Genomic DNA, 27,767 nt, shown 5'->3' with positions numbered 1-27,767 from the left:
GGTGTCGGGGTTGGAACTGGACGAGCTTTAGCTCCCTTCCCACCCAAAGCATTCCAGGATTCCATGTCCCTCTGCCCTCACCTGTTGGTGTCCCGGGCCACGTCCTCGTAGACGCTCTGCACCCCGATCTCCAGCCTCGTGCAGCCGTAGGACAACATGTCGCTGAGGTGCCTCTTCAGGCAGTAATCCGGCCTCGTCTCGATCGTTATCCCCACACACTTGGTCAGGCTGCGCTCAGAATACCTGGAAAAATCCAAACCAATCCTTTCTTCAAACCGGGAAGCTTTCACAGGGAGCTTCAGAAGGGTTTCCAGCATTTCCCAGGGGAGAGTTTCTACGTCATTCCCAGGTTAGAATTCCCTTTACCCTCACGGCAACGCCTGGGTTGAAATGATTCAGAAACACAGTAATAAAAGTCTGGGGGCTTGTTTTGTGTGACAAAGAACTGGACTGTGGCAGCCTGGAGGATTGACACAAGATGGACAAGGTTTGCCACGAAAAATCCCACAAATCCCTTCCCTTTGGGAGCGAGTGGCACGTTCCCAACTTCACTGGAAGAGTCTGACGCCGAAACAAAACTCATTGTTTCCCTTTTTCTCCTCCTCTGCTATTTATCACTGGAGCTCTAACAAAGACTAATTACTCCAGGTAGGAGAAAACCTCCCCTCCTGATGACAAATGGTGAGTGGGTGACCTGGGAGAGAGTGAAATAAAGGGAAAAAGGAACCCAAAGCAGCCTTTGAACCAAAGGAAACCATCGATCCATGTAAGCTCCAAGAAGGATTCCATACCGGAATTTCACCTTTCCTGCAGGAGAAGGTGGTTGTGTAACAGGACTGCAGCACAGGAGGGAAGATTTCCAGCAGGAAAAGGGAACTTCTCCTTTGGAAGCCGCAGAGGTAATCTGGATAAGTCCCAAGCCAGGATTAACAGCCCCAGTCTGAGAGGAATATCAGTCTCGTTAATGGTCCCAAATGATGATCTGGGAATGAATATTAAATGTTGCTGAAAAGAGGACACCTTGAGTGAGAGAGGGATGTTCAGCCCATCCCTGACAGGATATTGCACACCAAAATCACAAGGATGACTAAGTTCAGCTCTTTATTAGGTGCTTCTAAAGATTCATCATCCCATTTGCAGCTCTGGGTGGCTGGAAACTTCTGAGGTGAAATAAAGCTCCACTAGCTACCTTAGGACGCGATGGAGCAGAACTGCACCAAAAAAACCCCAACCAAAAAGCCCTAAAAAAACCAGCAAAAAACCCCAAGCGGGCTCAGACTCACTAAAAAATAATATTAACTCACTTCAGACTGTTAAAGTCTACAAAAAGACCGAGGTATTTGGGGGACAGGCTGTCAACAACAACAACAAAAAAAAGCATCTTAAAGAGAAGAAAACAACAAAAACCACGTAAAACGTCTCCAAGTTTGTGGCTCAATAATCTGACAGGCCAAGAGAACAATTGTTTATCACGTCAGGGCAAACACTGCCAAAGTGTGATTCATTAACAGGCTCCAAAACACCCACTTTGGAAGACGTGATTTGCAAGAATTCCGGAGAAACTTTGGCTTGGAGGGGGGGAAAAAAGGCAGCAGAGAACTTACCCCTTGTAGAAAAGGGGTAATAATAATATTGTGCTCATATTAACACCTCCAATCAGGGGGGAAATCCTGACAAAAATAATAATATCACACACCTCCCCCCTCCCCAAGTAAATTTATGGCCAGGATATAAAATGCTGGATTTAATGGGCACCAACAGACCCTAAAATGCAACGACTCCCAAGGGCACCAACGGGATTTTTAATGGTAAAATTATAAATTAAATCCAGCAGTCCTCTGCTGGAAAGAGAAATGTGGCTTAAAAAGAACTAAAACAAGCAAAATAAAGGCCAAGTCCAAGCAGATAAAGCAACATTTCCAAGAAAAAAGATGGATGTGTGTGACAGCAAACCTTCCAGGGAAGGGGATTCCGGCAACACAACTCCGGCACTGCCTGAAAAATGGAGGAGAAAATGGACTTTCCTGCTGCCTTTGCTCCAATTCCAAGCTTTAAACATTCATTTCTCCGATTTGAAAAAGGGGGAAATTCCATTTCCTTTAAAACCAAACACCCCAGGGAAGATATTCAAGGAGTTCAGAGGCCAAATCTGGAATGTCGGGAACGGCCACCAAGGAAAAGCTTCTCCAGGTTTCCATAAACTGCCGTTTTCCGGAAGGAGTTCCCGAGGAGGGCCCGTCAAAGGGGAATTGATGGTTGTTATTCAGCACAAAGATTCGTTACACAACGGGATGGAATCCTAAATTTGTAAGGAAACCTGTTTTACAGCGAATTCCCACTTTTTCCAGTGCCCAACCAGCACCTCCTTCCCTGCCCGAGTCGAGGGGAGATATCAAAGGGAATTCAGAGACCTGGAGAGGGCAGGAAATACAGGATGAAAAGTTATGTCCTAAATATTGGATTTACATCAGGACACACGTGGATTTATGGGACTTTAATCAAACTGGCAAGATCTCTGTGGAAAGAGTCAGCAGAGACAAAGGAAAGGAAAACTGCCCTTCCTAGAGGGAACACTTCGGTGCAGGAAGTGTTTGAATCATGGAATCCTGGAATGGTTGGGGTGGGAAGGGACCTTAAAGACCATCCAGTTCCAACCCCGACACCTCCCACGATCCCAGGTTGCTCCAAGACCCGTCTGACCTGGCATTGGACAATTCCAGGGATCCAGGGACAGCCACAGCTTCTCTGGGAATTCCAGACCAGACCCTCAATGCCCTTCCAGCCAACAATTCCTTCCCAATCTCCCATCTCTCCCTGCCCTCTGGCAGTGGAAAGCCATTCCCTGTATCCTGTCCCTCCAGCCCTTGCCCCCAGTCCCTCTCCAGCTCTCCTGGAACCCCTTTAGGCTCTGGAAGGGGCTCCAAGCTCTCCCTGGATCCTTCTCTGCTCCAGCTGAACCCCCCCAGCTCTCCCAGCCTGGATCCAGAGCCTGACAGTGGATCCATCCACAGCCCAACTCCTCCCTGGGAAGGAGTTCAGGGAACAAGGGGGTTCCCTGGGAATCTTGGGACTCAGGGAAAGGTCCCCTTCCCCTTTCCTGCCTTTTCCATCCCTGACTTCCACAAAAATCCCTCTAAATGGATTCTAACCTGCATATCCTTTATCCCAGAACCCCAGAAAATCCCAGAATGGTTTGGGTTGGAAGGGACCTTAAAGCTCACCTTGTTCCAAACCCTGTCATCTCCACGTTCCCCTATTCCCGTGCTTACATCACTCCCACACCTTTTCTTAGCACCATCTCCAATTTCTGTCGCCTTTTGCTACCAAAAACAGCCACAGAGCCTCGCACCTGCATCCAGCTGGAATGTCATCTGCCTATTCCCATCCAATTTTCCCCTATTTATACACTCCGGGGTAATTTGGCCGCTGAATCACACGCGCAGCTCACGCCGCCGCTCGGCTCCGGAACGTTTTCTGGATATTTCGCTGCTTCCCAGAATAGAATCCCTAGGAAAAGCTCTGCATTTTCCCCCTCCAGACACAGCCTGACGTGGAACACGGATTTATCCCTCATTCCCCCTCTCCAGCCCCGAGGAAGGGCTGTTGGAGCAGGAGGATGGAACGTCAGGCCCCGGGGCAGAACCAACCGACCCCGTTAGGGGTCAACGACAACCCTTTGCTGCTGGGATCTGTTTGGAAAATCAATGGAATGGGGGACACATAGTCCTGGGCTCTTTTGTCATGTCAAACATGCCTCTGTTTAAAAAAACTCCCAGAGTTTTATCCACCTCACACTTCATTCCTCCAAATCCTCTAAGGGAGCTCGTCGGGATAACGGACGCGATGGATTTTCCCGAGCTTCATCTTTAAAAACAACAGAAATCCGGCCACGTATCCCACGGGAATGGCATGCCAAGGAGGATGGGAGGAGGGAATAGTCTTTATCCAAGTGGGTTGGCAGGCTGGAAAGCAAATTCCTCGAGCTCTGAGAGGAGTGGTTTCGGGATAAGGGACCTGGGACAGTGGGAGTTGTGGCTGCCCCTGGATCCCTGGGAGTGTCCAAGGCCAGGCTGGATAAGGTTTGGAACAACCTGGGATAGTGGAAGGTGTCCCTGCCCATAAACAGGATGAGCCTTAAGGCCCTTTCCAACCTAAACCATTCTGGGATTCCAGGATACTCAAACACAAGAGGTTAAAACAACTTTACTGCAGACCAAGAAAAGTAGAATTATTTCTGACCGAAGACCAAGAGAGGAAAATAGAGAAAAGCTAGAGAAATTCCATGAACCCAAGATGGAAACTCCATCCATAATCATGGAATCCCAGACTGGGTTGGGTGGGAAGGGACTTAAAGATCATCTCATCCCACCCACTGCCATGGGCAGGGACACTTCCCACTATCCCAGGTTGATTCAAGACCCATCCAACCCGGCCTTGGACAATTCCAGGGATCCAGGGGCAGCCACAGCTTCTCTGGGAATTCCAGACCAGACCCTCCCCACCCTCCCAGTCGGCAATTCCTTCCCAATCTCCTATCTCTCCCTGCCCTCTGGCAGTGGGAAGTCATTCCCTGTGTCCTGTCCCTCCATCCCTTGTCCCCAGTCCCTCTCCAGCTCTCCTGGAGCCCCTTCAGGTTCTGGAAGGGGCTCCAAGGTCTCCCTGGAGCTCAGTTTTTTCGCTTTAATTCCTTGGAGTCATATCCCACAGGATTTGTCTGCTGAGAAACTGGGAAATCCAGACTGGAGCCATCCCGGCTCCATGGAATCATCAAATCCTGGAATGGTTTGGGTGGGAAGGGACCCTAAAGCTCAGCCTGTTACAACCTCTGCCATGGGCAAAGGGACACTTCCCACTATCCCAGGTTGCTCCAACCTGGCCTTGGACACTCCCAGGGATCCAGGGGCAGCCACAGCTTCTCTGGGAATTCCAGTCCAGACCCTTACCACCCTCATAGCCAACAATTCCTTCCCAATCTCCCATCTCTCCCTGCCCTCTCCCAGTGGGAAGCCATTCCCTGTGTCTTGTCCCTCCAGCCCTTGTCCCAAGTCTCTCTCCAGCTCTCCTGGAGCCCCTTTAGGCTTTGGAAGGGGCTCCAAGCTCTCCCTGGATCTTTCCCTTCTCCAGGCTGAACACCCCTGGCTCTCTGAGCCTGGCTCCATAGGAGATGGATTTTATCTTCTCCAGCACCAACAAACACCTTGGAGCATTTTCCTCCTTCCCTGGGACACAATTATCCATTATTTATCCCCCAGCAGCGCTGAGGATCCCCCACATCACGAGAGGAGCAATCAGGAATCAAGACAAGTGACCAGCACGAGGTGACAGCGAGACAATGTGACCACCAGAGCGACCTCAGAGGTGCTTGATGGAAATGAAAGAGCTGCTCAGCCACACAAACGAGGCAAAAGAGAGGCAGAGAAGCCTCAAGGTTTGCACAGACACAGATATTGCAGAGCCAGTGATTACAGAAGTGTCTGAAACAGGGAGCAGAAAAGGAGACATAATTAATGTTTGTCACTGGAGAATATTTGACTGAACCGGCAGAGAAAGCTGGGATGTTAAACAGACCTTCAAATCAGAACCTGCCCCTTGAATACACTCTTTTTTTCTGGGTTTTTTCTTTTTTTTTTTTAAGATCAAAAAGGCACCTCCCAGACACGCGGGGCCTCCGACGCTTCCTCACTCCGAGGAAAAAAACAGCCAGCCCGGCTCTGGCACGGAACAACTCATTTACCAAAGCCTCTGCTTGCTCTCCATTAAACTCTGCTCTCCAGACAAAAGCCTCGTCGGCTCAGAGACCTGAAGATCAAAGACTCAATTATTTACAACCCCGCTACAGCAGCTTCCAAAGTCCCCAGTCGGGATCGGGGTGGCAGGAAGCCAAGGCGGCTCCGAATGACTCGTCCCGGCGAGCTGAGGGAAGAGGAGCTCTAAGAATAAAGCAGGTGGGGGTTTAAAGACGTGCCTTTAAAGCGTTTTTCTGCTTTGCAGAGCACAGAGAGAGGACAAGAAAAAGAGTGGAAAGAGGCACGAGAAGCAGGAGAAGCTCCAAGAGGAGCAAACACCAAGGGTAGGAAGGGTTTAGGGGTTCCCACCCATGTGGAAAGAAGGGAAGGATGTAAAACATATCATCCAACCCAAGAGCCCCCCAAAAATTTGCCCACAGGGCATTCCAGCACTACTTGATCCCTGGAAGTGCCCAAGGCCAGGTTGGACAGGGCTTGGAGCAACCTGGGATAGCAGAAGGCTCATGGAACGGGATGAGCTTTAAGGTCCTTCCCACCCAAACCATTCGGGGATTCTGTGATTCAAAAGCCAAAGGAAACCTCCTCAAAGGCAAAGAGGGAATAAATGATGAAGATGTTCCCATTCCTGGATCACCATCACTGCTGATGGATTATCCGACAGCAGTGATTTCCATGAAATGTGGTGATCCAGACCCAAACACGTCGCAGGGAGCGGTCACAGCTCGGCTGGGAAGGGGAAGGCACCGCTGCCCATCCACCCTCAGCCTACCCCAAAAAAACCCCAAGGAAAACAAACCAACACGCTTAGAAACCCCAGAATCATTTCAGTTGGAAAGGAGCTCCAAGACCATTGAGTCCAACCGCCAAGGCCACCACTGAGCCGTGTCCCCAAGGGTCACATCCACAGGGATCTGAAATCCTTCCAGGGATGGGGAATCCACCCCTGCCCTGGGCAGCTGTGACAGGGCTGGACAACCTTTTCCATGAAGGGATCATTCCCAATATCCCACCTGAGCCTCCCCTGGCACAGCTGGAGGCCATTCCCTCTCCTCCTGTCCCTTGTTTCCCGGGAATTGGGACCCTCCCCAGCTCCCCCTTCCAGTCAGGGACTTGTGGAGAGGGAAAAGGTGCTCCCTGATCCCTCTTTTCTCCAGGCTGAGCCCCCCCAGCTCCCTCAGCCACTCCTGCTGCTCCAGCCCCTTCCCCAGCTCCGTTCCCTTCCCTGGACATGCTCCAGCCTCTCCATGTGTCCCTTGTTGGGAGTGTCCCAGCACTGTCCCCAGCCCTGGAGGTGCCCCAGCAGTGCCAGCACAGGGGGACAATCCCTTCCCTGCTCCTGCTGCCACACCAGGGCTGGGACAACTTGCCTTGGAAAAAGTGTTGGGGAGTTCTGTGGAAAGAGGGAAGCATTGGAGGGAGGGTGGGAATTTTAAGGAGTCCCAGGCAGGAGGTTCCTGGTCTTAACTCTGGGAACAGCAAATATTGGGAACATCCAGCATCCCAAACACCTCATGCCCTTGACTCCAGCACAGGCCTGGGGGTGACACAGTTCCTCATGTCCAGGACAGACAGTGACGTCCAGACTCGTGGAATTAAGACAAAGAGTGACACTCCTGCTTCCTGAAGAGGAAACTGCTGATTTAACACCCAAACATCTCGTGCTCCACGTCCTCACCCACGACTCCAACGACCTCCTTGCTGCTCAGCTCTGCTTTCTCACAGCCCAGCCCTCCCAAACCCGGCCAGCGGGAATTAACAATTCCCCCATAAATCCACGATTTCCTGCCAGTTAAACACAGCAGGTGGCATCTTACTCATCCCAAAGTTCCAGGGGTGACGATTGCCCGGAGCGGGCATTTGGGAAAGCTCGAACCCCACTTTGTTTGGCTTTGTGCTGCTCCCTTTTTATTGCAACGTTTCGGTGCTTTCTCGATCACCGGGGGCAGGACGGAGTGGTTTGGTTTCTTAGCAGCATTGGTTTCCCCAGGTTCAGCTTTCAAAGGCTGAGAAAACCTTACAGAGTTAAAATACAGCCATTTCTTGACTAAAAAAACCTTAGTTAGTCAAAATACAGCCATTTCTTGACTAAAAAACCCTCACAATTAGTTAAAATACAACTTTTTCTTAACAAAAAGAACTTCACAATTAGTTAAAATACAGCCATTTCTTGACTAAAAAACCTCACAATTAGTTAAAATACAGCCACTTCTTGACTAAAAAACCCTCACAGTCAGTTAAAATACAGCCATTTCTTAACTAAAAAAAACTTAGTTAGTTAAAATACAGCCATTTCTTGACTAAAAAAACCTGAGTTAGTTAAAATACAGCCCTTTCTTGACTAAAAAACCTCACAATTAGTTAAAATACAGCCACTTCTTGACTAAAAAACCCTCACAGTCAGTTAAAATACAGCCATTTCTTAACTAAAAAAACCTTAGAGAAAACACAGCCATTTCTTGACTAAAAACCCTTAACAATTAGCTAAAATACAGCCATTTCTTGACTAAAAAAACCTGAGTTAGTTAAAATACAGCCATTTCTTGGCTAAAAAACCCTTACAGTTAGTTAAAATACAGCCATTTATTGACTAAAAACCCATCAAAATTAGTTAAGTTACAACCATTTCTTGACTAAAACCCCCTTACAATTAATTAAAATACAACCATGTATGGATTAAAAACCCCTTACAATTAGTCAAAATACAACCATTTACTGACTAAAAAAACCTTAGTTAGTTAAAATACAGCCCTTTCTTGACTAAAAACCCTCATAATTAGTTAAAATACAGCCACTTCTTAACTAAAAAAACTTCACAGTTAGTTAAAATACAGCCATTTCTTGACTAAAAAACCTCATAATTAGTTAAAATACAGCCATTTATTGACTAAGAAAACCCTTACAGCTACTTAAAATACAGCCATTTCTTAACTAAAAAAACCTTACAATTAGTCAAAATACAGCCATTTCTTAACTAAGAAAACCTCACAATTAGTTAAAATACAGCCCTTTCTTGACTAAAAAACCTCATAATTAGTTAAAATACAGCCATTTCCTGACTAAAAACCCCTCACAATTAGTTAAAATACAAGCATTTCTTGACTAAAAAACCCCTTAGTTACTTAAAATACAGCCACTTCTTGACTAAAAAAACCTGAGTTAGTTAAAATACAGCCATTTCTTGACTAAAAAAAACCTTTACAATTAGTTAAAATGCAACCATTTCTTAACTATAAACCCCTCACAATTAAAGTACAGCCTTTCCTTGACTAAAAAAAAAATCATAATTAGTTAAAATACAGCCATTTCTTGACTTAAACCCCCTTAAAATTAGTTAAAATACAGCCATTTCTCGACTAAAAAAAACCCTCACAGTCAGTCAAAATACAGCCATTTAATGCCTAAAAGAACCCTCACAGTCAGTTAAAATACAGCCATTCATTGCCTAAAATACAGTTTTCCCCTTCCGATAAAGTAACAGTATTTCTGCTGGCTAAAAGATAAGGGAGAACAATTTTCACCACTCCCCCCCCCCCCCCCCCCCCCAGGCCCCGTGAAATGCCACCAGGAGATAAATCACACACGCAATTCCGCTCCCTCCCGCTGTGCCACCCGGGGCTTCCAAACCCACGGCAGGAGCCGCGTTCGGAAAAAGCGTCTTTTTTTCCGAGGCGAAGAAACCCCAAAACGCGCCGGTTTTTTTTTTCCTCTCCGTCTTAATTTGTTTACCACGTTCGAACCAGGTTTTGAAAACCCCTGCCCTAGGAAAGGCACTTCAGGCCTAATCGAGGCAGGGCTGTTTTGCAAGGGCTAATTAATTAACAGCCTGGCGTTAATGATGGTGTGGGTTTCTGTGGCTGGGTTTTGGTAGCGGGGGGGGGGGGGGGGGGGGGGGGTGGGGGGGTGTGTGTGTGGATTCTGTTGGAAGCTGCCGGAAGCTTCCCCTGTCCCGTGGAGCCAATTCCAGCTGCTCCAGGACGAGCTTCCAAGGCTGAGCCCATCAGGAGCGATAGTAACACCTCTGGGGCAACATATTTAAGAACAGGAGGTTCTGGTGCAGGAAGAATTCCAGCCAGGGAAAAGCAGAGCGAGAACATGGGAACGACAAGGTGGACAACAAGGGCAGGGAAGAAGGAGGGGCAGGAGGAGCTCCAGGCACTGGAGCTGAGGCCCTGCAGACCATGGGGAAGAACATGGTGGGGCAGCTGTGCAGAGACCCCCCCTGTGCCCACGGGGAAGCATCAGGGTGCAGAGACCCCCCCCTGTGCCCATGGTGGAGCATCAGGGTGCAGAGACCCCCCCTGTGCCCATGGGGGAGCATCGGGGTGCAGAGCCCCCCTCTGTGCCCATGGGGGAGCATCAGGGTGCAGAGACCCCCCTGTGCCCATGGTGGAGCATCGGGGTGCAAAGACCCCCCGTGCCCATGGAGGGTCACAGGGGTGCAGAGACCCCCCTGCAGCCCGTGGGGGAGCATCGGGGTGCAGAGACCCCCCTGCAGCCCATAGGGGAGCATCGGGGTGCAGAGACCCCCCCTGTGCCCATGGGGGAGCATCGGGGTGCAGAGCCCCCCTCTGTGCCCATGGGGGAGCATCAGGGTGCAGAGACCCCCCCTGTGCCCATGGTGGAGCATCGGGGTGCAAAGACCCCCCTGTGCCCATGGAGGGTCACAGGGGTGCAGAGACCCCCCTGCAACCCGTGGGGGAGCATCGGGGTGCAGAGACCCACCCTGTGCCCATGGGAAAGAACATGGTGGAGCAGGTTGTCCCCCTGCAGCCCATGGGGAAGCATCGGGGTGCAGAGACCTCCTGTGCCCATGGGGGAGCATCGGGGTGCAAAGAACCCCCTGTGCCCATGGTGGAGCATCGGGGTGCAGAGACCCCCTTGTGCCTATAGGGGAGCATCGGAGTGCAGAGATCCCCCACTGCAGCCCATGGGGGAGCATCGGGGTGCAGAGACCCCCCTGCAACCCATAAAAGCTCCCATGCTGGATCAGGTGGATGCAGGAAGGAGGCTGTGACCCTGTGGGAGGCTCAGGATGGAGCAGGAGCCCACACGGAGCAGGTTTTTCCCAACTAGGACTTATGGTCCCTGTGGGGGACCCATGTTGGTACAGCTCATTCCCGAAGGACTGACCCCATGGAGGAGTGACCCACGGGACAGCAGTTTGGGAAGAGCTGCTGCCCAAGGGATGGGCTCACACTGGAGAGCTTCATCCAGGACTGTCTCCCATGGGATAGGCTCATACTGGAGAGGTCTATCCAGGACTGTCTCCTGTGGGATGGGCTCACACTGGAGAGCTCCATCCAGGACTGTCTCCCATGGGATGGGCTCATACTGGAGAGGTCTATCCAGGACTGTCTCCCGTGGGATGGGCTCACATCGGAGAGCTCCATCCAGGACTGTCTCCCATGGGATGGGCTCATACTGGAGAGGTCTATCCAGGACTGTCTCCTGTGGGATGGACTCACACTGGAGAGGTCCATCCAGGACTGTCTCCCATGGGAGGGACCCCACAGGAGCAAGGGAAGGACTCCAACTCCTCTCCCTGAGCAGTGACAGAAACAACAACTGACTGTGACCCCCATTCCCGTCCCCCTGCACCGCTGGGGGGGAGGAGGGAGAACATGGAAGGAAGGAAGGTGTTTTTAAGATTATTTTACTTCTCACTCTTTGGCTCTGATGCTGTCAGAAATAAATTTAAGTACTATCCCCACCTTGAGTGAGTTTTGCCCGTGAAGGTGATCAGTCAGTGACCTCTCCCAGCTCTTATCCCGACTCACGAATCCTTTGCTGGGTTTTTTTCCCCTCCTCTGTCCAGTTGCAGAGGGGAGTGAGAGAGTGGCTTTAGTGGGGACCTGCCATCCAGCCAGGCTCAACCCACTACAAATGACAAGGAGGCAATGACGCTGGTCGGGGTGGGAGGGCTGGTTGGGTTTACTTTTATCTCATTTTATCTCATTTTAAATCGTTTGCTATCGCTCCCAGAGCTGACAGAGGGCCTCTGGGCAAGGAGGCCGGAGCGTTGCCGGAGGGATCCTGCCATTCCTGCCAGCCTGAGATCCACAATTATCCCCAAAAGCCATAATCACTGCCTGCTCCCAGAGCACATCCAGGCAGGTCCTCAAAAGTCTGTCTTAGCTCAGGAGGCTCAAAAAAACCCCACAAACTGACCCAGGACCACTGAACAGAAAGCCCTGACAAGACCTTCTAACAGCGCCAGCTCGTTTTTCCGAGCTCCCATCCATCAAGTTCAAGGCAAAGGCAACACAGGGAATTACTTTTTTTTTCCCCCAGCTACAAATTATCAGCAAGATGTAAGTGCAAACACCAGCACGAGCGAACATGTGCCGGAGTAAAATATTTCAAACAAGAAAAACGAGTTGCAATCTCCTTTTTTTAACCTGCCTCCGTAAAAACGGAAGGTTTAGAGGGGAAAAAAAAAAAAAAAAAAGCTAAAACAAGGGTAATTTGGGCAAAACAGAGCTTGTCTCCTCCTCCCTCTGCCCTTCTTAAACCTGGCCCAGTGAGCAGAGTGTGATTATAGTCTTGGACACGAAAGGATTTGCATTTTTCCCACCACAGAAGCAGCAACGCGAGGTCCCAACGTCCTCACGCGGAAGCTCAGGGAGAGCCAAGCATGGAACTGCATCCGTGGGTCCCTTCCAGCTCAGGATATTCCACGATTTCATGATCCATCACCTTCAGACTAGAACTGGAGTGTCCATAAAAACTGAGCTGGAGGTGCAACAAGGGATCTGAAAGCTCCAGGATCACGAACGTTGCGCTGGGCAAGTCCAAAGGTCTGTTTATCCCAGTATTCCATCCCCCTGTGGCTGGTGTTGATGATTAGACCAGAGGAGTGGGATTTTCCTCTCCAGGGACTCCCTGGGAGGTGTCTTGGCAGCTCTCACTGGATATTTTTCCTATGGATGAGTTTGGTCACCCAACAAGGAACTGCACAAAAGCGATTCCTTTGTTTTTAATTCCCACTTCACCTGACAACCCCTCCTTCCTGTGGCACAAATCAACGTTTATCCTTTTTTTTTTTTAATCTGCCAAGGACTCCATAAATCTCTATTATTCTATTATTCTATATCTCTATTCATAAATGTCTCAAACATCTTCTCCCTGGATCCCCAGCATCATTTTCCTCCTCCCTTCCCTTTTATTTTTAAAGGAAGAGCTGAGCACAGGTTCCAGCTGTGAAGGTACTGCCAGAGGATGCAGCAGCACAACACCATTTCCCACTTTGCTCCCCGTTCCCTTCATTAGAATTCCTCACCCTGAGCTGGTTTTTTAACTAATATCGAGCATCCAGCCTGTGTTTTTCTCACAGTTATCAACCAGAACTTTAAAAATCTGATTCCTGAGTGGCATCAGCCAGCCTGGAGCCCGTTGTTGTGCAGGAAAACAAGGAAAAATCTTATGTGCATGGCTTTCTAAGTACACTGATTTCCTCCTGCCCCTTGGCTGTGGGTCTAAACAACCTGTTCCAGCACAGGTTCCTCTGGGACACCTCTAATGACTTCCCTCCGCTGCGTTAATTGATCACTAATTCCTTTTCCTAATATCTTTCCATTATTTCTGAACGCAATTATTCCCACACCGTGGCCAAGGTGGTTTTTAGAAACCCAGGCAAAGCTCCACGTGTTTGTCAAACTTTGCTTCGGAGGAAAACCACGATGTGTCGTTGGGAGCAGCCCATTCCAGGCAGCCAGAGGACAGGAATCCATCTTAAATCCGATGGAAACGAGCTTGATGGGAACGAGAACCTCGATCTGCATGAAGAGGGAGGTGCTTTGGGGTTTTTGGCAGCTAAAGAAAGCAAAAAACTTATCCTAGTAAATACAACACGTCAGCAAAACACAGGCTTTGCCAAGATTTCAGAAGGAAAAAAGGGCGTGAAGTGGCTGGAAAATGTCCCGGGCTCAGCCTGTCGATGAGGAGGGCACACAATTCCCTTCTCCAAGAGCCAGACACTTTAAATTTTGGATTAATATATGAATGGTAGTAAAAAAAACCCCCAATTATTCAGCTTCTGTGGAAGATACAGGTGGTCAAACACCTTCCTGGTCATTCCACACCTTCCTGGTCATTTCACACCTTCTTGGTCATTCCACACCTTCCTGGTCATTCCACACCTTCCTGGTCATTCCACACCTTCCTGGTCATTCCAGCTCAGGGTTTTGTGCAGCCAAAGACAAAGGGATGGAGGATGGAAGGACAGGATGGTCACCCCACATGCTAAAGAAAGCTAAAAACTTATCCTAGTAAATACAACACGTCAGCAAAACACAGGCTTTGCCAAGATTTCCGAAGGAAAAAAGGGCGTGAAGTGGCTGGAAAATGTCCCAGGGTCAACCTGTCAATGAGGAGGGCACACAATTCCCTTCTCCACGAGCCAGACACTTTAAATTTTGGATTAATATATGAATGGCAGTAAAAAAAAAAACCAGTTATTCAGCTTCTGTGGAAGATACAGGTGGTCAAACACCTTCCTGGTCATTCCACACCTTCCTGGTCATTCCAACCTTCCTGGTCATTCCACACCTTCCTGGTCATTCCAACCTTCCTGGTCATTCCACACCTTCCTGATCATTCCACACCTTCCTGGTCATTCCACACCTTCTTGGCCATTCCACACCATCCTGGTCATTCCACACCTTCCTGGTCATTCCACACCTTCCTGATCATTCCACACCATCCTGGTCATTCCACACCTTCCTGGTCATTCCACATCATCCTGGTCATTCCACACCTTCCTGGTCATTCCAGCTTGGGGTTTTGTGCAGCCAAAGACAAAGGGATGGAAGGACAGGATGGTCGCCCCACATGCTCAACCAACCATTCCCAAACTCCTGCCCTTGCTCCCGGGACGCTCCTATGGACTTTCTGTCTCCTTTAATTACCACTAATTGCATTTGACAATGACAACCAAAGGAAAGGAGCCAGGAATGTCGTGCTGAAGGACGTGATGAAGTGACAAAGAAGGAAGAAGAGGTTCAGACGAGGGAAGTTTGAAGCTGTTGTGAAGCTCTGGCCAAACTACAGCTCCTCTCCTCCTTAAAATCATGGAATTGTGACCTTGTTCAGGTGGGAAAAGCCCTCTCAGATCAAGTCCAACCGTTCCCCCAGCACTACCAAGTCCACCCCTAAACCCTCTCCTGTGGGATTTTTCCCTACTTCAGCCCTCCCAAACCCACACTGAAGTATGGAAAAATCCCATGGGAGAGGGTTATCAGCCCCAAGGAGAATTGTTTTCAAAACCATCTGTCAGTTTGTGGTGGAGAGGAAAAGCCTGGGGAAAAAACAAAGGATGCTCAGCACAAGGAAAGAAAATTGGAGACACCTGAAGCTCTGATGTTCCAGAAAGAATCAAATGCATTTCCCAGTAACAATTTGGGAATTTCAGAGAATCATGGAATCCCAGGATGGTTTGGATTGGAAGGGACCTTGAACATCATCCAGTTCTAACCTTGACACCTCCCATTATCCCAGGTTGCTCCAAGACCCATCCAACCTGGCCTTGGACACTTCCAGGGATCCAGGGGCAGCCACAGCTTCTCTGGGAATTCCATTCCACTCCCTCCCCACTCTCACAGCCAAGAATTCCTTCCCAATCTCCCATCTCTCCCTGCCCTCTGGCACTGGGAAGCCATTCCCTGTGTCCTGTCCCTTCAGCCCTTGTCCCAAGTCCCTCTCCAGCTCTCCTGGAGCCTCTTTAGGCTCTGGAAGGGGCTCCAAGGTCTCCCTGGAGCTCAGTGTTTTCCTTTGACCCCTTGGAGCCACGTCCCACAGGGATAGTCTGCTGAGAACCCCAGCCTGGAGCCATCCCAGCCAGCAGCACCATCCAGCTCCATGGAATGACAGAATCCCAGACTGGTTTGGGTGGGAAGGGACCTTAAAGCTCATCCTGTTCCAACCCCGACACCTCTCACTATCCCAGGTTGCTCCAACCTGGCCTTGGACACTCCCAGGGATCCAGGAGCAGCCACAAATTCTCTGGGCAATCAGTGCCAGGGCATCACCACCCTCAGAGAAGAGCAATCCAAGGAGGAATTTCTGTCCAGTAATCCAGGACTAACACTGAAAAAGAAAAAGCAGCTTTTAGCCCCATTTCAGTTGCTCCTTCTGTGGATTCCAGCACAATTTTATCTGACCTTTAGTTAAATTCCACCTCTGCCAGGAAATCGATCTCAGCTCTTCCCAGAGGGCAGGTTTTACTCCCCATCCCCTTCTCTCTTTATCCAAGTGTAAGGAAGCAGATAATACATCCCAGGGACAACAAACCGTGTCACCCAAGAGTATCAGCTCATCGCCCTGCTCCAGACAGCGGAACAAAGACCGGAATAAAACTTCCAGGAGGAGATGCCCAAGATCTGCCCTCGATTTCCTCACAGCTTTGCCGTGCAATTACTTCAGGAAAACTCGAAAAGAACAACAATTTCCCCTGTCTGCTGCCAAATCAATATGATCAACCATTAGGTCATAATTACAGAGGCAGTTTACCGGGGAATTGTCGATGTGGAGTTGGAGGCGCGGAGGGGAAAAAAATCCTTACGCCTAAAACCGGGAGAGAAAAGGCACGACAGCCTCTCTTTTATTAAATCTAAACCGAAACTCGAGTTTTTCCGGCTCCACTTGATGAGAGAGACAAAACCAGGGGAGACTGACACGGACTTGGAAAAAACAGAGCTCCAATTTCCCAGTTCCAGGCCCGATATTGGCTCACTGTGGCCTAAGGAAAGTCGCATATTCTCAGAAACAACCACTCCTTAGCTGATATTGAGGGAAACAGCTCTGAAAACTCAAAAGTCTTGCTGCACAGTGTCCAGCTTTGCAGTTCCTTCATCCACTTATTGAACAGGATCCGGCTCGTCCCCGTCCGACTCGCAGATAAAACCATTTAACTTGAGGAAAGGAAAACAGCCTGACTGGCTGCTTTGAGGAAACAAGGGAATTGCAGCAATAAAATTATAAGGAGAGCTAATAAAGAGCAGCCATCAGCCTGAAGTGCCGGGGCAAAGTTGTGGTTTAGTTGAGCTGGTTCTCCTGCCAAAGCGACTCCCTCACCGGTAAAGCTCATGGCATTCAGGTATCATCATGGAATCAGTTGGGTTGGGAAGGACCTTTGAGATCAGCAAGTCCAACCCTTGATCCAACCCTGCTGTGGTTCCCAGCCCATGGCACTGATGCCACATCCAGTCTCACCTTAAACATCTCCAGGGAAGTGACTCCACCCCCTCCCTGGGCAGCCCATTCCAAGGTCTAGTCACTCTCTCTGGAAAGAATTCCCTCCTGATATCCAAGCTAAACCTCCCCTGGCACAGCTGGAGGCCGAGCCCTCTTGTCCTACTGCTGCTTCCTGGGAGAAGAGCCCAATCCCACCCAGCTCCCCCCTCCTGGCAGGGAGTTGTGCAGAGGGATGAGGTCTCCCCTGAGTCTCCTCCTCTCCAGGCTGAGCCCCCCCAGCTCCCTCAGCCTCTCCTCATGGGAATTGTGCTCCAGTCCCTTCCCAGCCTCGTTGCTCTTCTCTGCACCTGCTCCAGCCCCTCCATGTCCTTCCTGAGCTGAGGGCCCAGAGCTGGACACAGCACTCCAGGGGTGGCCTCACAGGGGCACAATCCCTTCCCTGCTTCTGCTGCCACACTCTTCCTCATCCAGGCCACGATCCATCGGACCTCTTGGCCCCCTGGGCACACTCTGGCTCCTGTTCAGTTTCCTGGCCATCCCAACTCCCAGCTCCCTTCCTGCCTGGCTGCTCTCCAGCCCCTCTGTGCCAGCCTGGAGCTGCCAGGGGTTGTTGTGGCCAAAGGGCAGGACCCGGCCCTTGGCCTTGTGGAACCTCATCCCGTTGGTATCAGCCCATGGATCCAGCTTGTCCAGGCCCCTCTGCAGAGCCCTCCTGCCTTCCAGCAGATCCACACACCCCCTCAAGCTGCAACATCGTCACTCCCGAAAAAGGGGCTCAAAATCACAGGGGTTTGTTTTCTCCACAGCTGGAAAAACACACGTTCTGGTTTCCTGCAGGAGCTCCAGGAACTGATGGTTCCCCAGTTCCATTTGCTGCCTGTCAGAGCTCCAAGGTGCCAACAGCTGCTCACCCCTGCTCAGGGCTCGGAGCAACCTGGGATAGGGGAAGGTGTCCTTGCCCATGGAACAGGATGAGCTTTAAGGTCCCTTCCAACCCAAACCATGCTGGGATTCCGGGATCCCGCTCAACTTGTAGTGGCGGTTGACTCACTGTCTGGAAAATTATTTCAGATCTTAGTAGCTTAAAACTGGATCCTCCCTAAGCACAGACATCTCTGGCAGCTCCAGGGAGGATGGGCTGCATCCAAGGAGCAGGTTCCTGGAATGGGGTGAAGTCAAATGTCCTTTGTCACAGCTACAACCTCCTGTGAATGGCACAACCTGAACCCTGGGGGCAGCTCTGGGCCCCTCAGACAAGAGACATGGAGGGGCTGGAGTGTGTCCAGGGAAGGGAAATGGAGCTGGGAAAGGGGCTGGAGCAGCAGGAGCGGCTGAGGGAGCTGGGGGGGTTCAGTCTGGAGAAAAAAGGGATCAGGAGGGACCTTTTCCTGCCCCAAAACTCCCTGACAGGATGGGGGAGCTGGGGCTGGTCGAGCTCTGCTCCCAGGGAACAAGGGACATGACAAGGGGAGACGGCCTCAAGCTGTGCCAGGGGAGGGTAAGGCTGGATATCAGGAACAATTCCTTCATGGAAAGGGTGGTCAGGCATTGGAATGAACTCCCCAGGGCAGGGGTGGAGTCCCCATCCCTGGAAGTGTTCAAAAAAGGTGTGGATGTGGCACCTGGGGACATGGGTCAGTGGTGAACATGGTGGTGGTGCTGGTTGATGGTTGGATTGGATGATCCTAAAGGTCCTTTCCAAACCTAATTATTCCACGATTCTGTGATCTGGAAAGGAGAATGGGACCAAAACCCAACACTGGGAGAAACAGGAGTATCTTGCACAAAGCTGTGCTGCAACAAGAACCGGCACGAGCTCAAGGAGTCCGGGATGAAGAAGGAAACACCTCCTGTCCCAGCCCACAACAGAGCCAGGACTCTTGGTGTGGGATCAGATCATGGATGCAAAGACCCACACTGAGCTGGGCTTAGTCAGAGAGACACAGACCCAGCATGAGCTGGATCCCTCTCCATGGATTTCATCCCATCAGGCACTCAGCTCACACCGGCACATCAGAGCTGAGCTCTCTTAACCCACAAGCTGAACCCACACCTCATCTCAGATGTGCCAGAGGAAAGGGGAATGTTATTTATATCCAAGGAACAAAGGTCCTCCCCACTAAAATTAGAGTTCTTAGAGCAGCACAGAAACTATCTCAGCAGCTGAACCGGGCAAAGGTCTTGGAGAAAAAGGGGGGAAAAAAAGGAGGTAATTGTACAACCCAAGGCCCAGACAGAGGGTGGGCAAATCAAGGCTGCACAAACACTCCCCACCTCCCCAGCTCTGCCAGTTTTTTGAGGATGCAGCTCCCCAAAGTGCTGGGCCACGAGGAGGCACCGACTCCCAGAGCACATCTGCTGCCACAGAGATGGATTTCACGGGCAAACAGCCCCTGCTCTGCCTGGCACAGCGCTCCCAAAAGCGCCAGGAAAACCACTCCCTGACAAAAGAACGAAAATTAAACCTGCCTTTTCGGGGTTTTTTTCTCCTTTTCCATGCCTGTTGCGCCCACCACGCCGCCAGAAAATGAGTTTTCTTTCGAATTAATTTAGCGCTGCTGAAAGGCAGAGGAGCTGAGCTTTACACCAGCAATGAGCCAAGCACAGCACAGCTGAGGGAACCATAAAACACAGCTCCCTCTCTCACCAGGCTCATTTCAATTTGGGCTGCAGAGCAATCTCTGCTGAAGGAAAAAAAAAAAAGGGGGAGCGTGGGTCCCACGCTGGCTCTCCGGGGCATGGGAATGTCGGTCTAGGAATGTCGGTCTAGGACCGGCCGCGTCCTCACGGAGCTCAAGGAAATCACTGAGGGCTGAGCTTGGAAAATCAGAATTCACCAGCAACCGCTCCTGGGATGCACAGGACGGTGTAAACGGCAGGGAGATGAACCCAGAAAGCTCATTTATGCACAGCACACTTAATTTGGGACGTTCCTTTCGGAACGCTGGAACTGCGCCGTGTTCGTACGAACAGGTGAGCGAGGACGAGCAAAGCTCCGCGTCCGCTTCCCAATCCCGGCCGACGGCTCAGATCCCACCCCGCCGTTAACGCCTCAGCGCAGGTCACCGGAGAACTTGTTATTCCTGCCAAATTACCCCGGCACGGCGGCGGAGGGGAGAGCAGAATTCCCCTTGGCAGGTGGTCAGCGGCAATTTGCTGCAAATGTGCAGGGGAAAAGAGGCAGCGAAATTCATTTGTTTAGCTTTGACAATGTCATGACCGCCAAGACCATCAGCCTTTCCGCCAGCTCGCCGTAAAACATGGATTGGGATCATTTATAAATACTGCTCAGTTAGGTGTAGCTCCAGCTCCTGCTGGGAATAAACACTGACACCTCGTAATCCTCGGGGGGGGGAGGGAAAAGACATTTGGTTCCAGCTCTGCCCTAGGAAACCTGAAGTCACCACTATCAAACGCCCAGAAATGTGTAGGAATGGTTTCCTCATCCCCCACCTTCCCCAGCTTGTGTTTAACCTCAATTATTTCACATGCGGGAGAAAAGAGTAACAGGACAGATAACTGGAGGGGAAAAAAAAATCCCATTCCAGAGCTGCAGGAGGAAAAAAGGATGAACCATAAGGAGATTAGGATCTGCTGAAATAACTTTCACTGAGATATCTCCCCAAATAACAGAAGTCACAGCAGTTCAAAGTTGGGTCTGCGCAAAAAAGCAGCAAAGCAGAAGTAATGGGATGGCAACAAAGGGCTAAAATTCCTCAAATTCTGCCAAGGCTTATCCCTACTGGAGGCATTTAGGGATAAACACTGTAACAAACAGGTTTTAATGGCAAACATGGAATGGTTTGGGTGGGAAGGGACCTTAAAGATCATCCTGTTCCAACCCCTGCCGTGGGCAGGGACACCTCCCACTATCCCAGGTTGCTTCAAGCCCTGTCCAACCCATCCAACACTCCCAGGGATCCAGGGGCAGCCACAGCTTCTCTGAGAATTCCAGACCAGACCCTCATCACCCTCCCAGCCAACAATTCCTTCCCAATCTCCCATCTCTCCCTGTCCTCTGGCACTGGGAAGCCATTCCCTGTGTCCTGTCCCTCCAGCCCTCGTCTCCAGTCCCTCTCCAACTCTCCTGGAGCCCCTTTAGGCTCTAGAAGGGGTTCCAAGGGCTCCCTGGATCCTTCTCTTCTCCAGCCTGGACATTCCCAGCTCTCCCAGAGATCCAGAGCCTGACATTGGATCCATCCACAGCCCAACTCCTCTTGAAGAAGGAGTTTAGGGAACAAGGGAGTTCCCTGGGAGTCTCGGGACTCAGGGAAGGGTCTCTCTTCCCCTTTCCCGCCTTTTACATCCCTGATTTCCATAAAAGTCCCTCTAAATGGATTCTAACCTGATTGTCCTTCATCATGGAATCATGGAATAATTTGGTTGGTAAAGGACCCTAAAGTTCATCCCGTTCCACCCCTGCCACGGGCAGGGACACCTCCCACTATCCCAGGTTGTTCCAAGCCCTGTCCAACCTGGCCTTGGACACTTCCAGGGATGAGGATCCACAACCTGTACCAGGCCCTCCCCACGTGGCTCCTGCACCGCCGACGAGTCCCATCCAAAGCCAAAAACAAAGAAAACCTGCTTTTCCAGCCCATTAGAAGCTGGGCTCCAAATTTCTGGGAACAAAAGGGAATTTGAGGCAGAATCTCTGCTGTAAAAGATCTGGCACTAAAACAAGAGCCAGTTATCTCCTGCCTGGCACGGAGGAATCTCATCCCAGCCAGATGTCCGGAGGGATTTGACAGACGAGCTCTCATGGATTCAGCCACAGCAATTTGCAATGTTGTTGCCTCCTGCTATTCCCTCCCTTCCTTGCCAGGACCTGCTGTGGACACAGGAGAGGATGTGGAACCAGAGAGCTCCTACATCCCTGCGCCGCCCAAATTCCCACTGGAATCGGAGCATAAGCTGCCAATTAAAGTTGGAGCTGGAAGGGCTTCAAGAGCCTCCCTGTCACTGCATCTCCTTGTTAGGGCACGTCCAGGGGTGAGATGTGACCATGACACCCTGGCAACGTGCAGCAGGGCAACTTCCCACAGGCAGGGAAGGAATTTGCCTTCCCAAAAATCGCTCTCCCGCCCAGACTCTGTTAATCTGGCACAGGGGGAGCTCCGGCAGCTGAAGGGTGGACGGGGATGTTTGACCACCTGCTCTGGAAGGGGTGGCAGAGGACCCTCAAGCAGAGGGTCCAGGTAGATCACAGAATCATGGGATCATAGAATCATGGGATCATAGAATCATGGAATCATAGAATCACAGAATCCCAGAATCAGCTGGGTTGGAAAAGAGCTCCGAGATCATGGAGCCCAACCCTCGATCCAACCCCACCGTGGTTCCCAGCCCATGGCACTGATGCCACATCCAGTCTGTCCTTAAACACCTCCAGGGAAGTCACTTCAACCCCTCCCTGGGCAGCCCATTCCAAGGTCTGATCACTCTCCATGGAAAGAATTCCCTCCTAATATCCAACCTAACCCTCCCCGGTACAGCTGGAGGCCGAGCCCTCTTGTCCTACTGCTGGTTCCTGGGAGAAGAGCCCAATCCCACCCGGCTCCCCCCTCCTGCCAGGGAGTTGTGCAGAGGGATGAGGTCTCCCCTGAGCCTCCTCCTCTCCAGGCTGAGCCCCCCCAGCTCCCTCAGCCTCTCCTCATGGGAATAGTGCTCCAGACCCTTCTCCAGCCTCGTTGCTCTTCTCTGCACCTGCTCCAGCCCCTCCACGTCCTTCCTGAGCTGAGGGCCCAGAGCTGGGCACAGATGGGAGGAGAGCAGTGCCCTCTCCAGTGTCCCCAGCAGTGACTCACTGCAGAGGCTGAGTCAAACCTGGGTTATTTTTGCTGGAGTCACAACCAGTCCTCAGAAAACACAATTAAGGGACATCAGTGGAACGAGCAGCCACGTGTCAATGGAGCCCCTGGATTCAGGGCACAGCATCTTCTTTGCCTGGAGTAACCACGAGGTAAAACAGGTTCGCTGTGACCCCTTTCCTGGAGATTTCCTTGTCACATGTGTCTGAACTGCAGGCAGGGAGCCAGGGAAAGGCACAGGGTGCTCACTTGTGACCCCACATAACTTCACTGAGGGTTTGTGTCCTAAAAGTCGAGCCAACAGGCTAAATCTTGGTTAAATTACAGCACCAGCTGTAAGAAAAAAACGTAATTTTTCCCTGCAGAAACCTCCATAAAAGAGCTCAAACCTTATTTGGGCAAATTTCAACAGTTCAAGAAAAGTGATTCCCAGCTGGGGTTCAAAAGGCCTCAGGAGCTCTACATCCCAAACCAACCCCTGCTGGAACTGCCAGTGCTCAGGGTTTGGTTTTGTTCTCCAGGGGCCACAACTGGGCACACAATAACCCAGGTTTTACAAATCCTGTGTCTTCTCTTCCAGCAGAGCTCTGAAGTAGCTGGATCTCCCCCCTTCCCAAAAAAATCAAGATGGCTTTTGGGGGATCTGAAGGAAACTTCCCTCCCTATCAGGAAAGGTTTGGGTGGGTGGAAAGCCCACCCAGTTTTGGATTAGGGAATTTTTAGGGAAACAATCTGCTGTGCACCTGAATATTGGCACAGGAATATCAGGCACAGAAGAGACTGGAATGGTACAACAGGAGGTTCCAACAACGTTACCTCCTTCTTACTTTGCCACATCCAACTTAATCAAACATCAGACAACTCATCAGACTGTTAAAAAATCGAAAATAATTCAGATGCATTTTTAAGGACTGAAATCACAGAAACCATGGAATGGTTTGAGTGGGAAGGGACCTTAAAGCTCATCCTGTTCCAACCCCTGCCATGGGCAGGGACACCTTCCACTATTCCAGGTGGCTCCAAGTCCTGTCCAACCTGGCCTTGGACACTTCCAGGGATGGGGCAGCCACAGCTTCTCTGGGAAAGCTGTGCCAGGGCCTCCCCACTCTCCCAGCCATCTAATCTCTAATTTAAACCTACTTTATTTCAGTTTGAAGCTATTCCCTGTGTCCTGTCCCTCCATCCCTTGTCCCAAGTCCCTCTCCAGCTCTCCTGGAGCCCCTTCAGGCACCGCAAGGGGCTCCAGGGTCTCCCTGGATCCTCCTCCTCTCCAGGTGAACCCCCCCAGCTCTCCCAGCTTGGCTCCAGAGATCTCCACCAAAGGCTTGACGTCGCGGCCCGAGGAGCTGCAGGGACGCACGTCCTGGAGGGACCTTTCTGCCACCCGCCTTTCCCAGCACATCCAAGCTCTCCTTGGGGCTCGTTCCCTCATTACCAGTCAGCTCTGGGCTCCGGCAGGTGCTCAGCCCCGGGAGCCGAGCGTGAGTCACGGTGGCAGCTCCGTGTGCCCGGCGCCTCCAGTGACTCACGGGTCAGGTGAGAGGAGCGAACTGCTGGGGAGCAGCAAATTCCCATTCCCATGTGCCTTTTTACACCTTCCTGCCTGATTGTCCTCAGCCCAAGCAGCTGCAATCAAGCCTGATAGGAGCAGCTCTGGGAGAAAGATGGATTTCTCCGGCGTGCGGAGGGGGAGGGGGAAAAGGTGTCTCACGGTGATTCTTTAGCAGTAATTGCAAAGTTCCTCCTGAAGAAGAAGGGAAGCTTATCAGCAAGTCCACAACCTGGCTTGACAGGCATCCAGAAGGGCCCAGAAAGCTCCTAAGTGGTGCTCTCAGCTGAGGAAAATTAAAACTTCTCAGTCATGTTGCAAACCCTCTCCAAAACAAAGATCCCCTCTGGCTCCACGATTCTTCACTCGTTCCTTGGCCAACTTATTTCTCAGGCAAAGCAAAGCACCCCAAGCAAAGACTTCTGTCTGAATACTCTTAAATGTTTATTACCCCAAGAGGGAGGTGCTGCAGAAATATTAAACACCAGCAGCACTTTCTCAGGGAATTCATTTCCTTCCTTCACTCACGACAGTCTCTAGGAAAGCCTCGAATTTTCCCCGATTATCCTTTCAAAAATCCCACTTTTTGCTGGTGAACTCATGTATTTATCTGCAAGAAAGACTGAGGACAACTCAGAACAGTTGGAGCTCTCCAAGGGCCACCACAGTCTGAGGATTTATTTCTTTATCCAGACTCGCAGTGCCCGTTCCTGGTGAGGAACAGGATCGACCTCCACGACCGGCTCTGGTTGGAACTGCACGGAATCACATCCTTTTTATCAGATTAACTGGGACCAGAAGCCACAGTGGGCTGACCAAGACAAAGTATTATAAGAAGAAAATTGAGAATTACGTCAAGAGGAGGATGTCAGATTGATGAGTCCCTTCAGAGCTGCTCAGTTCAGACCCTGCAGGTCAGTGTGTCACTGTCACCGGAAAGACAGCCTTGGACACGGAGTAGAGCCCGAGTTTAGGACAAAGAAAAGAAATTACTGGCCAAAAGGGGAAAAAATAATGGACAAAAAGGCAAAAACTGTCATCAGAGTTAGGTGGATTTGGGCTCTGAGCAGCCTGGGATAGCGGGAGGTGTTCCTGCCCCTGGAACGAGATGAGCTTCAAGTTCCCTTCCAACCCAAACCATTCTGGGATTCCAGGGTTCTGTCCCAACATCTAAAGTTAAATAAGGATTTGCACAAGGTTGAAATATGTCCAGGCTCCCAGAATCCCATTAAAAATAAGGGGTGAGAGAGCCCAGATCTCAGGCTGCTGCAGAATGCACGACATAAAACCTGTAAAATCCTGTCTCTCTCCCTCATCCCTCACGGTCTCTGCTGATGGAAGGAGTGAGGGAGATGAATCCTCACACACACACAGAAATAAATCCAACCCTGACTGCTTATTTCAAGTGTCACTGACAATCTCAAAACAATGCTGCAGCGACACAGTAAAAGAGCTAAACTCGAGAAGGGCTGATTCATTTGAAGCCCATTTTCTCGCCTCTGGAATACCTGGGAAGTGTAACTTGAGTAACTCCCACATAATTCCATTTACTGAGCATTTAAAGTTGAGTTTTATGTTAAAAATATAAGCCTTTATTTATCTGCTGCAAGAGCCCACACGTTGTCAGGGCAGGTTTTGTCACACTCCCGTGTGCTCTGACTTCAGAGTCACTTTGGGTTTGCAGCACTTCAAACTCCCCGGTCACACGGTCTGTGGCGTAAACAGTCCCCTTATTAATCTGCAGAGCAAAGGCCAGGCTGCTCAAAAAATTATTTTAGGCCCAAGAAAATTAGCTGGACACCTGCAGCAGGGGAAAAAAAAAAAAAATAAAATATGGACTAACCACCTCCTGAATCACGGCGTTAATTCGGGCAGACGACCTGCAGCCACCACATCCCTCCTCCTGTGTGTGTCCTTCAGTGCTCACAGCCAGGGCACCAGAGCAAAGGAAAAGCAATTCTTTTCCCAACTTGTTGTTTTATCTTGGTAAAATCCACTCGGGAAGAGCAGCAGAGCACTTTTTTGTTTGGTCTTTTGAGCGACAAGAGGAAAAAAACGAAAGAGAACCAGCAGAAGCGTTTGCTGCCCTCCAGAGGAAAACCGAATTATGTTACGGCTTTAAAACACAAAGGTAGACATGAAAGACTGGCCCTGCTCAGTTCTAAAATCACTTTTTTTTCTTGTGGATAATGTATCAAGGAAAACCCACTGCACTGAACAACGACAAGGCAGCAAAGTGGGGGATTCTCCCCGAGTTTTAACAGCTCCAAATCATCAAATCCCTCCTTTTCCTCCTCAGAAATGCACTGAAAAGTTCTGTATTTCATGATGGGGATGCACACAAATAAAGCAGCCTCTGAGTTTCAGTTTCTCAGCAGCTGTAAAACGAGAAGAGCATCTCCCTGTCACTCCAAAATGCTGCATTTGAGACTGCAAGGGGCTCGGAGCGCTGACGCTCTCCGGGGTGAGTCATTCCTTACGGGAGCTGACGTCTGGCCTCCCTCAAAAAGGCAGGAGCAGCTCCCCTTCCCAGCTCCAGGAAATAAATCCCATGGCAATGGCATTCGTCACAACTCCCCAGCAAGGTGATGAGGCAGAAAAGGCACAAGCCCACCAGGAATGCCAAGGAATTAGAAGGAGTTTAGTGATTCCCACGTGAGGGGGTAGATAGACTGGAGGGAGGGGGGTCTGTCTTCTGCAGGGCTATAAATATTCTGTGCCTGAAATCATGTTTGGACAAACATTCCCTTAAAAAAAATTAAATTCTCTTCAGTGTTTTCTGCTCTTACACCGATCTGAAACAATCCCCTGAAGGAAAAGTCAGGTTCTTACCTGACAGCCTCCGCCACGTTGTTGGAAGTGTGACCCGACAGGGCGTCGTGCAGGTTTCTGATGAAATAATCTCTGTATTCCTCAGGCAAAGCCATGAAGGTTCCACCCATCACAATGAACTCCACTTTATCCACGCTGTGGCCCAACTGCTTCAGCTGGAAAATTAAAGGTATCATGGAAAAATTGCTGTTTTGTTTGTACAAAAGACGGCAATTGAGCCCCGATTTTCTTACACCGCGTTTTTCCTTCTTGAGCTGTTGTGTCTTTTAGGGATGACAAACCACTGATATTTCTGTCTAGATTTCTTGTAAACCTTCTAAGAAAAAAAACAACCCTCAAAAGTCATTTTTCTGCTGCAAGAAGACAGTGCAGATATCGAGCCCAGTGCAGGGGATTTTCCTGGCAAAGCAGAATGATTTGACCTGGTGGAGTTAAACTGGTCCCAGTTTGAAACCAGTTTAGACACAGCCAGAAGGAAAAAAAAAAATCCTTGCATTTGCCTCAATCCCTGCAGAACCAACTCTCCTTAAAAACTTGAGAGAGAAAAGGACCCCAGTGAATCCATGGAGATTCTTCCAATCCTTTGGAGGTGAATAGAAAACCAGAACAGGACTGAGAAACTCTTCAGATCTTCTGATT

At 50.3% G+C, this 27,767-nt stretch overlaps 1 protein-coding gene across 1 annotated transcript in view; it reads right to left on the bottom strand.

Moving 5' to 3' along the window:
* Positions 1-27,767, bottom strand: part of ELP3 (elongator acetyltransferase complex subunit 3) — a 92,755-nt gene that overhangs the window by 56,318 nt on the left and 8,670 nt on the right. Inside the window, exons 7-8 of the mRNA XM_032681613.1 lie at positions 27,129-27,283; positions 82-243 (exon numbers count right to left, since the gene is read on the bottom strand). Coding sequence (XP_032537504.1) covers positions 82-243; positions 27,129-27,283 — 317 coding nt within the window. The remainder of the gene's footprint in view (positions 1-81; positions 244-27,128; positions 27,284-27,767) is intronic.

The sequence above is a fragment of the Chiroxiphia lanceolata genome, chromosome 3 (genome assembly GCF_009829145.1).
Source record: "Chiroxiphia lanceolata isolate bChiLan1 chromosome 3, bChiLan1.pri, whole genome shotgun sequence".
NCBI lineage: Eukaryota > Metazoa > Chordata > Aves > Passeriformes > Pipridae > Chiroxiphia > Chiroxiphia lanceolata.
Note: the sequence above shows the minus strand (reverse complement) of the source record. Positions and strands in the feature narration are given on the sequence as shown.